The sequence below is a fragment of the Propithecus coquereli genome, unplaced genomic scaffold (genome assembly GCF_000956105.1).
Source record: "Propithecus coquereli isolate 6110/MARCELLA unplaced genomic scaffold, Pcoq_1.0 Scaffold289, whole genome shotgun sequence".
Taxonomy (NCBI): domain Eukaryota; kingdom Metazoa; phylum Chordata; class Mammalia; order Primates; family Indriidae; genus Propithecus; species Propithecus coquereli.
Window position 1 is genome coordinate 264,284 of NW_012148496.1, and position 11,206 is coordinate 275,489.

At 49.7% G+C, this 11,206-nt stretch overlaps 1 protein-coding gene across 2 annotated transcripts in view; it reads right to left on the minus strand.

The window, feature by feature from the left end:
• Positions 1-3,636: 3,636 nt before the first annotated feature.
• SYPL2 (synaptophysin-like 2) overlaps positions 3,637-11,206 on the minus strand; it is a 12,723-nt gene continuing 5,153 nt past the window's right edge. Inside the window, exons 3-6 of one of the 2 annotated variants that reach the window (XM_012648517.1) lie at positions 8,582-8,706; positions 7,351-7,552; positions 6,239-6,430; positions 3,637-4,499 (exon numbers count right to left, since the gene is read on the minus strand). In XM_012648517.1, the coding sequence (XP_012503971.1) occupies positions 4,353-4,499; positions 6,239-6,430; positions 7,351-7,552; positions 8,582-8,706 (666 nt within the window). In that variant the 3' untranslated portion in view covers positions 3,637-4,352. The remainder of the gene's footprint in view (positions 4,500-6,238; positions 6,431-7,350; positions 7,553-8,581; positions 8,707-11,206) is intronic. The other variant, XM_012648518.1, reaches the window with a different exon arrangement.

Sequence of the window (11,206 nt, forward strand, 5' to 3'; positions counted from 1 at the left end):
CCCCGCCGCGGGCACGCCTCCCCTCTCCCCCCTACCTTTCCCACTCACTCCTTGCGCAAGCGCAACACAGGTTGCCTGTCCCCTCCCCCTCCCTCACGCATTGCCTTCTGGGAAATGTAGTCTTGGAGCGGGCGCTATTGCTTACCGAGCATGCAGCGAGAGCCCTTCCGAAATGCACAATTGCAGGGGGAAAAGAGAACACCAAAGCCCCAGGATCTCCTCTTTTAACCCTTGTGCACACATTGTTTGTGCTACCAGTCCACTCTCCCAAGCTCACTGCACACGCACCCCAGCCCCAAACCTCTCTCTGCCCAGACGCCCCTCTAAGCCGTGCGTCCGCCAGCTGGCTGGTGCCCCTTCCCGGGCTGGCGGCCACGAAGCGACTCCGCTCCCCTGTAGATCGAATAGGGTAGGTGCAGGGAGGTGGGCGCTGTGAATCAGAAGGGCAAGGGGAGGGAGTCTGTAGGATGTGCTGAAGGACACAGGGGTTGGAGTGGGGGAGGGCCTCGGCTCCCGTGTCTTGCCTCCTTTGTGGGAAACCCACACTGACCTGATGCAGAGCAAAGGGTTGGAGTGGCGTTGTCTGGGTTTGGGAGGACTTGGCTAAGCTGAGCGAGATCATCTGTCAGGATGACAGAAGACTATCTCCGAGCCAGAGCCAGCCCTGGAACTGGGGTGGCCCCGAGGCTGCTGGTGTTTGCAGCATGTTTGCTGATCGTCTCTCTCCTCCTGAGAGCTGCGATCGATAGCCTGTACCGCCTCTTCCCAAACCCTGGCTGGACCCTGACTCCATCCATCACTTTGGCTTCTTTTTCTAATGAATATTTTCTCTGCTGGAAGGACTGCTACCGAATCCTCGGCATAGGGAGACTGCTTATCAGATCTGTCATTTTCCTTGCTAAGGTCTGGAAAGTACCTTAATCAGCCACCTCTTTCTTCTTCTCAGCTGATACCATTTCTTCCTACCGTCACACAATTAAGAGACAAAAGTCTGCTTCCTCCTTCCCCCCAATCACATCAAAAGAGAAATACTAATCCTTTTTTCCCTTCTCAACACCTCACACTTAACCCCATACTCATCCCTTTAGCTAAGGGGAAACCAAGTTTGGAAGCAAATAAGTCAAGGTCTATGACTTTAAGACCTTAGACTTTCTTATTTTCATTCAGGGAAGGTTTAAGTACTTCAAGGATAATCTCTGAGGGTAGAAACTCTTAACCTGAGAATCATAGATGATCCCTGGGAGGTCCAGGAACCTGGTGAAATTGAATGTAAAATTGTGCCCACATATATTTTTCTAGGGAATGTAAATGTAGTGTGAGGCTGTCTGAGGAGGGATAGAGGTGCAAGTTTGTTCAGCAAGAACCTTATAGTTAAGAGAGCGAAGCATATGGCCCTTAACTCCTGACAGGAAGCTCGTTTGGGTCACAGATGGTAGGAGAGCAAATGGAAACAACATTGTGGAAGCCACTGCCTCTCACCTTTTGAGTTTGCTCCAAATGTGCTAATGAGTCTCTGGATTAATAGGGTGCCACCAAAAGAGGAGATGTCACCAGACTGGGACCTGCCGGGAACAACTGCTCAGCCAGGGGACTCTGTTGCTTGGTGTACAGAGTGGAGAGGAATGGAATGATGTCTTGGTGGAAATGCTGATATTTGTCCAAGAACTTAAAGCAAGGGAGGAGAAGAGAAAAAAAGTCCCCAGAAGGGCTGCAGTCTTGGCTCCTTCATGGCAAATACTCACAGCACTGTTTATTCAAATGTGTAATAACAAGCACCAGAAAACAACATGCAACATTCTCCCCCCACCCCTGATCTGCAATCCCAGAAGCAGAAGACTCATGACCATGATATTAGAGGGAACTCATGTCCAGGAAAGGTCCTAAGTGGGCACCCTGGCAGGGTTAGAGTCTACTGGGGCAAAGGGCAAGTGCCCTGCTGTTGGCCTCCTGCAGTAGCTGGGAAACCAGACAGCTTCCTCTACTTCAGGCCTCACTAGGAAAAGGGGTGATGCCAGCCCTGGTTGAAGAGGACATGAGTCCCATGAGGACAGCTCAGCCCTCTGCACTTGGCCCAGCCCAGCCCCCTAGAGGTAATGAGGCAAAGGGGCCTTCCTCTTAGGGTGGCCATGGAGAGAGAGGCCATAGTCTACATCAAGGCTCTTCTGGCCGAGAACAAGACAGCCTCTTGAGGAGAAGGAGAAAGAGCCTTCTTTGCTCTCGGGAAAGTTCTGGGCTGGGAGTCCTTGGCAAGAGTGAATATACCCCCCTTTCCCTAGCTTCAGGGCCGGTTGCTAACTTCAGCCCCCAAATGAGAACAATTTATTCAGCACATTTCAAATAAATTATAAATACAGACATAGAATCCAAACAAAGTTCCAGTAGAAGCTGCTCACAGACCCCCACAGGGGCTGGCCTGAAGACATGAAGGTCACCCCTTTGTTCTCTGTGTCTCTGAAGCCACAGGCAAAACTGTCCCCCCCTTGTCCTTGAGTAACCATGGGGACAGCTGAGGACAGAGAGAAAGTTTCAGACTTAGAAACACTCTCACCCCATCTCCTCTCTTCCCGCCTCAAATCCCTTCCTCAAAATCTAAAAAACAAAATGAAAAACTTAATTCTTTCACTGAAGGACTCTGGAGCATTTGGGGATATAAATCTCACACTTCCCCTGTCAAGTGGGGAAACTGATCCAAAGAGGAAATGATTGGCCTGGAGTCAAAGGTCCCGACCCATGAGTACCCCAGTAACGCACATGTTATTATACTATGGATGGTGTTCAGGGAGGTGAGGAGGTTGAAGGGGTTGACTCAGTCCTGAGGAAAGATTGGCACAGGGCACAGTCACCTTTGGGATGCTAAGCGGGCCAGTTGGCACTAAATTGGAAAATGGCTGCATTCGTACCTCTTCATCCTTCCCTGGGCAGCCCTGTGGCCAGGGCAAATTGAGGTGTTTCGAGCTGGGTAGGAGGTGGATGGTCCTTACCCAGGGAGCACTGACTCTTAGGCCTTGGGGTCCAGAGAGGGACTGAAGGAGGTATCAGGAAGAAGAGACACACCAAAGACAAATATGGAACTGGGTCCCAAAGTGAAGAAGCACCAATAGCATCGGCCTGCCCTGGACTGGGGAGGGGATAGAGCCTGGGAGAAATGAGGACTCTGGGAGGAATGCTAGGGCAAAGGGAGAGGGCACATCCTTTTGTAAAGATGAGAAGGGCAAATATGAATGAAGGATTACAGAAGGAGGAGGAAAAGAAAATTGAGCAGGGAGTAAGGAAGAAATGGGCCCATCCATCCATCTATGTCCTGGGGCTCTGGGGCAGCTTAGCCTCATGAAGGTCCTTTGGGCCCTTAAAAAGCCCCTATCTGGCCCCACAGGAATAAAAGGAAGGCCTGGACAGACTTCAAAAAAGATCTTGAGTGCCTCAGACCCATGAGGCTGCGGAAGGGAGATGGACAGAGGGGTTGGGGACAGGAGGGTGGGTCCTAGACCCCACACCTTATGTCCCAAGTGTGAGACCAAGCCCGAAAAGGACAGGGAGGAAAGTAGGAGGTTTCTAGCATAAGTAGAGTTTAGAGTGTTGGTTGGAAGTACTCCAGCCTTGGGGGTGGGAGGACTGAAGGGATACAAGAAACTGATTCTGCCTCAAATTTGCAGGCTTTGGTTTCTTGAAGGTGCAACTCAGTTGCAATTTATCTGCTCCTGGCTGAGCCCAAGCCTCATCAGGACCCTCTAAAGGGCTGTTTTCTATGCCAGTTGGGCACCGTCATTCACACATGATGGACCCTGTGGGCAACCAGAGGCCAGAAAAGATAGTGGGAAGCACACTGAGCCCTGGGCTGACTGGAGATCAAACACAGGGACTAAATGACAGCCATTGGGGAGGGGTCACCACGCCACTGCTGGGGCTTCCACACAAGGGACCAGGGGGAAGGCTGCTCATTGATTTCCCTTTCCCCCACTATTATTCAAGCTGGACAGGTTGATATAAGGATGGCTGCTAGGAACCAGTCTCAGATCTCCAGTTTCCTGCTCCCAACCCTCTCCTGCAGCACAGGTTGGTTCTCAAAGGCTGCGAGAGCACAAGTGAGACCCCAAGTCAGATGCCTGGGTCCAGGCAGTGGACAAGAAGCACTGAGTTCCTGCTATCTATGACTCCAGCAAGAAGAGGGATAGGAAGCCACGGGGAGGGCTGCCCAGGTTTCCAACAGCTGACGCCTGCCCATCAGTGTCTCAAAGCTCAAAGCCCGGAATGATGGGGGAGGGGAATTGGACGAGGAGGAAGAGGGAGGTCCTGGAAGCCGGAGGTGGTTGAAGAGGTGCTGTCCAGTTCGGGAGTAGCCAGGTGGGGGCTGCTTACTGCTTTTCCACAGCTCCCTGCTCAGCTGCGCTCTCCTGGCTGGGACCCTGGCCCTGGTCCTGGCCCTGTCCATGCCATGGGGTCTCCTTGAACACAAACCAACAGTTCCCAGCCCACAGGAAGAAGTTGATAAAGCCGAAGAGCTGCAAAGACATCAGGGGAGTTTGTGAGAATAGTAAGGGGGACATCATGGGGACAGGGAGGGGGGAGTTCCTGTGGTGGTAGTGGGGGGACAGGGAAGAAGCACAGAGGGCGAGAAAGACCAAAAGACAGATAACTGGATATAGAGGCAGGGTTCAAGGCCATCATCCATTAAGGGAATCCCTGGTGAAAGTGTCTGACTTTGTCCACAGCATGCACCCAAGATATAGCTTGGTCACCAGCAGAATCTGGACTAGAGCAGAGCACCATGCAAATCATAGCAAGGAGCCAAGGGTCAGCTGGAGGCGTGTCCCACAGCACAGGTGGGGCCGTGTTAGGAGCACCTTCTGCCAGGTGGGTGTGGCAGGAGCTGTCCAAGGTGCTCCTTCCCCAGGACCAGGGACCCAGCCAGGGCTATGTTCAAATATTTATCCAAAATATTTTAAAACCTAACAGCAGGAAGTAGTTAGAGGAAAGTGTGCTGATGTCTCCAATTAACTTAGCAATGCATTAAAAACAAGATGAATAATCAGACATAAAAACAAAAGGTGAACTAATACCTCTTGTATTAACCTGGATGGAACTGGAGACCATTCTTCTAAGCAAAGTGTCACAAGAATGGAAAAGCAAAACACCACACACACTCACCATTAAATTAGAACCAACTGATCAACACTTATGTGCACATATGGGAATAACATTCATCAGAAATCCAGCAGGTGGCGGGGGGAGAAGGGGATGGGTAAATTCACAACTAAGGGGTACAATGCACACTAGCCAGGTGATGGGCACACTTATAACTTTGAATCAAATGGTACTAAGGCAATTTATGTAACCAAAATATTTGTATGCTTGTAATATTCTGAAATTTAAAAATATATAAATAAAAAAATGACAAAAAACCAAGATGGATTGATGGATGAAGAGGTGAATAGATAGGTGATAAAGCAAGTATAATAAAATATTAATGGCACAGTCTAGGTGGTGAGTATGTGGGTGTTCACTGTAAAATTCTTTCAACTTTGCTATACATATGAAAATTTTTACAATAAAATGTTGGAAGGAAATCAGCAGGGTTGTAGCAAGTTTCAGAAGGCTTCCTGGCATGCCAGCCATTAAACATTTCAATTGTGGGCCTTGGGGAGGTCCAAGTCATTTTCAGAGCAGGGCTGAGGTGGCTGGGATGACAGGCAGCATTCGAGAAGCTCAAGGTCTCAGCTACGTACCAGCCGATATGGGCGTATTTCAAGGTCCTAACAATTGGGATGGCCAACCATGTGCACACCAGTTGGGCCTACCAGTGTCCCAAAGCCCCTTTCCAGTCTGGAGGGCTAAGCAGCAGTGAGCCCCTTCTCCCTCACTATGGGTCTGTTCCCAGCTTGGAGCTCAGCCACAGCCCTGTGCCCCACTTCATGTGCTCACACGTGCAAGCGGGAGGCAGCACAGAGAGCATGCCGAGAGGTGGGGAGACAAGAAGGGAAATGGGAGGCAGAGTGCAGAAGGAGGAAGGAACAGGAGGCTAAATGGTTCTTGGGTTCCCCTCATCCCAGATGTCTTCTCAGGGTCAGCCAGGGGCCAGCAGCCAGCATCATGTGCAGGGTAGGCGCCAGCTACAGGTGCAGGGGATGCCAGCTCTGGTGACACTCTCTCTGTTCCTCTCAGCACCTGCTGCCCAGGACAGGCCTGGGCAGCTGGGATAGTACTGCCCCACCCCAGACCCCTTCAGTGGCTGCAGTCTCACCACGGAGATGTTGGCCAGTCCCATGGAGGGCGTGGCCCCGGCACTGCACACTGCATCCTCTCCATGGCACACGGACATCGCTGCCGTCAGGCTGGATGGCCGTGTGGCCCCCTTGACATCAGTCAGGCCCTTGCCCCAGGCAGCTGCAGCTACCAGCCAGAAGAAGGTGAAGGAGACAGTCACACAGAAGTCCTGGGAGGAGCAAAGTGATGGGAAGTACACTCAGAAAGGCCCTATGAGTCCCCACTTCTTTTCCTCTTGCCCTGATATAGAATGCGGGGGTCACAGGAAGCCATCACTTCACATCCTACCCAACACCTAGAGACCAGGTCATCAGGGGAATCAGGGGACCCAGACTGTCCTGAGGAATCTGTTCACTGCCACCAAAGCAGTCCTGCCACTCAAGCTGCCCATGCCCTCAGATCCAAGGTCAGGCAACAATGTACCAAATGGCATCTGCTGGTCAGCCTCACCCCAAAACTCATTCACTCCAAGAGTGGGGCCCAAACTCCCAGCTTTTCTTTTGGTTGCCATTGCTCAGCTATAAGTGGTGGCAGAGGGCAGACTGCAGAGGCAAATGGGGTGCCCTAAGGTACCCCTTCCACCTTGCATGCCTAGACTAGGGAAAGACTAAAGAAGAAAAATATTAATAATAGCTAAGACTTATTGAGGCTAACTATGTACAAGATACTTTTTTTTAAAGACAGGCAAGAAGATTCAGCCAAGATATACCCGATACTTTACATGCATTCTCATTTTATCACCAAAAAAACCCCATATGGCAGGTATTATTTTATCCCCATTTTATAGTAGAAGCAGCTGATTTAGAGAGGCTGAGTACCTTGTCCGAGATCACACAGCTAGTAAGGATAGTGCTGGGATTTGAAACCAGGTAGTCTAACTCCACAGCCTGCTTCTTTATGCTGCTATTGTGCCTCCTGTGAGCAGGAGCAAGCGACAGGGGGTTGATAGAAGCAGAGGTTCCATATTTCCCTGTGTCAAGGACCCAGGAAAGCCGCCGTGTATGTCCTCCCCTCCAGCTCTGACCTTAGCCCCTTAATAAACATCTCCTCAGTTTCTCCACCCGATTCCTTCTGGCCGTGCTCACTCACCACCAGTGGAAAGCGCTTGTTCTCGGTGTAGAGGTTGTGGAAGCGCAGGTAGAGGACTAGGGCAGCCATGGTATAGAAGAAGGAAAAGATGCCAAGGGTCACAAAGAATTCAGCAGGGGCAGAGAAGTCCCCCATGAGATGCATGGTCTTGGAGGTGGAGTCATCGTCGCAGAGGGGCATCTCATACTGGATCCGGTGCAACCTGGAGGTGGCAGGGGAGGACATCCTGAGCTCAAGCACTCTTCTTTCTCCCTGCCCCAGGAGTAGTCCTGTGCTAGTTCTCACCCTGAGACTCTTACAGAGCCAAGAAAGGGGTGGGTCATGCAGGAATGAATATTTCTGGAGGGAACCTTGTAGTCAAGACAGGTACTTTCCAGAGATTCCAGTCAAACCCTCAGCCACCGCCCCCCACTCATCCACCCTGCCCAGACATATATTTCCAAGTATTTCCGCGGCCCTTTGGGTCACCACACAATATATGTAGTTCTTCTCTTTTGGGTAGCCAAACCACCAGGCAGATCAGCTTCATTCTGCCCCTGAAAAGCACAGGCCTACGGAGGCCAAGTTAAGGTTGGAATCACCCATTTTCAGGCCTTATTTAGGCTCTCCAATGAGACTATATTGGACAAAATAAAGAGAAAACCACAGCCTATTATGTACAAGAGACAGTTAATCTAACTTAGGTGCTGATACCAGAAATTTCTGAAAAGCTAAGCCCTGCTCCATTCTTCTCTGAACATTTAAGCTCCCCACTCCCTAAGCTCCCAAATACCCAGAAAAGAGTATTCTTTTCTACCTCCCGGTCAAGGTGTGCCTCCTTGTATTCTGGTGGTACCAGGTGAGCATCCCACATCGACTCTTTACTTCCTTACCTTCAAGGCAGAGAGGAAGTTGCCGAGGGTCGGAGAGCCCTGCCCAACTTGCCCAGACCCTTGTACGCTTCCATCCCGAACTGCATGGATTCTTTCTGTCTGAGCCGATGTGACCTGCTATTGCTTATCTATGGACTGGGACGTTATTATAACAATGATCTGTGCTTCCCATATGTTTTTCTCTGGTCAGTGTGTCTTAAATTGCAAAAGGGCAGAAGGGACCCAAGTCTTACAGTTCTGTTTGAATCTGGAGTGGCACACAACAATGGTCTTTAGGTTTCCGGAGGAGGAAGAGACCAAGCAGGTCCTGCCCATCCAGCGAGAAAGGCTGTGCTGGGTCAGGACTAATTCGGGCTCACCTGAAGGGATAGCCGAATGAAACAAGGATGGCGCTCACGTCCTTGGCTTCGTTGTTGCAGCGAACCAGGGCTCCTGTCTCCCCGCTGTAGGAGCCGCAGGACCCGAAGGCGAAAATAGCAAAGAGCTGAGAGAGAGTGAAGCCTCTTTGAGAGTCAGAAGGCCTCAACTGGCCAAGGTAATGAACCACCCCTTGACTTTCAGCAGGTGCAGATATTGAGGGTGGGAGCTGGAGGGAGCGAGGATTCCCTTTAATCAAGTTCCTCCTGGGCAGAGACCCATGGTTTCCATTTGTCTGCCAGCTTCAGGGTGCTGTGTTCATTGCACAGCGTGCTGAACTGAATAGCCAAATGAATAAGGTTGACTTTGAGTAGTGTCTGAGAGGGAGGGAGATGAAGAGACAGAAAGTAAACAGGGAATGACCTTGGGGACCACAGGTAGCCTCCTTAAGATGATGACTAACACCAAACCTGTGCAATTCAGGCTTTTGAGAACTTCCAGCTCAAAGCTAGACTTGAATTTCCTCCCCAAGGGAGAGGAACCCTCAGCAATAGATTCCCCTGCACCAATCTAGATCAGGCATGTCTGGAATGCTTTTCATTTCTCCTTTGATCTACTCATCTGATCTTGTTTCCTTGTTGCTAACTTCCAGTGGTTTCCTGCCTCTGTGGAGGTATAGCTGGAGGGGATAACTTCCACCAAGAAGGGGCCATGCTGCTGTCCCATAGTACTGCCAGCCTAATTCCTCTTCCCCCAAAGGCACATTTCCTTCCAGCAATAGCACTGGCTGGGCCAATGCTGACAGTCCTGGCTGGAGCCCAGAGAAAAGTACCCTCCACTTCCCTTATCAATCTCTACTCTTTCCCCGCTGGTGTTTCCCTTTGTCATCTGTTGATACTGCCATTTCTCAGTGTTAAAGACCAGAGGCATTTCAGATAGCTTGAATTGTTTTCTTCTCCAGCTTTCATCACATTTTATGACACCTCTTGTCTTGAGTGAAATACAATTTCCTCATCCTGTGATTTTCAAATTTCTTTCTGGGAAACATGCTTTAGTTAGAAAAGGAGGTGAGAAATTGGAAACTCTCATCTCCCACATCATCTGCTCAGGCCCAGTTTCCTGTGCACTTACCTTTGGCTTATACACAATGTAATCATTCTTACTAAGCAGCGAGCTGATCATGTTAATTGTTCACTTGTTGTATGTTTCTCCATGACTCAGTGTCTTGGACATCAAGCACCTAGAAGACAGCTTATCTACACCCCAGTCCTGTATCCAGAGTCTAGAATAGAGTTGTATGCACTTTATTTTGCTAATGCTTGTTAGTGTTATGGAGTGAAAAGGGGCTTAGATTAGGAATCTGGAACTCTTGGTCCGAGTCCTGGCCCTGTCACTAATTAGCCAGGTAAGCTCTGATAAGTCATTCTGTTCTCTAAGTCTCAGTTTCCTCATCTGTAAAATGAGGGGTTTGGAGTAGATAATCTGGAGACCTTTTCCAGCTCTGGAATTCTCTCACTCTCTGAGGGTAACGCCATCAGTGTGTTCTTGGCTGGGCTTTCCAACAGCTGTGCTCTGCCCCTGGGAGGTGTCCAGTGCCACTGCCCCGCCTTGCATCGCCTGGCCTGGCAGATCTCCATGCTGGAGCCATTGACCTCTCTCTAAAGGTCATAATGGACATCTCTCTGTTTCCAGGAGTTTTATTCCAGACCACTGAGAATTGTCTCCATTTTTAAAGACATCCAGGAAAGAAGACAGTATAATGCCTCCAATGCCTACATGACCTTCTCACTTGAATTAAATTATGGAGGCTGTTAGAGCCCTGTCTGCTCAACTCTTTACAGAGCTGGAGAGAAGTCACTCGAAGCCTCTGCATCATTACCCTTTATGTACTCAAAGTTGCCTCATTGGCCTAACAGTGGAACTTCCCTAGCTTTTCCTCACAGGAATTCTCTAATCTTTTGTCGGCTCTGTGGCTCTCTGATTCCTCTTAGAAGTTCTTTATTCCTCTCAGCTTCTGGTGCCCAGAACTGGACACAATTAGGGTGTCACATTCTAGGAAGGGCAGCACAGTTGGATATATTTTTACCCATTGGCAGTTAGTCAGCGAATGGCTCCTTGCAGGTTCCCTAAGAAAGTAAGTACTCATAACTTGGGGGCAGTGAATGGTCAGTTATGGTGCCTTCTTTTCACCAGCACTCTATTGACAGGCACTCCTGAACATGTACAAAGAAGACGACATTTATTGAGTATCTACTATGTCCCAGGCACTATTCTAAGCACAATTATTTAACAAAAGGGAAAAAAAATTTCTGTCCTCATGGAGCTCATACTCTGGAGCTGCACTATCCAAAATAGTAGCTACTAGCCAAGCATGGCTATTTAAATTTAAATTCATTAAAATAAAATTAAATTAGGCCAGGCACTGTGGCTCATGCCTGTAACCCTAGCACTCTGGGAGGCTGAGGTTGGAGAATCACTTGAGGTCAGGAGTTTGAGACCAGCCTGAGCAAGAGCGAGACACCGTCTCTACTAAAAATAGAAAAATTAGCTGGGCGTGGTGGTATATGTCTGTAGTCCCAGCTACTCGGGAGGCTGAGGCCGGAAGATCACTTGAGCCCAGGAGTTTG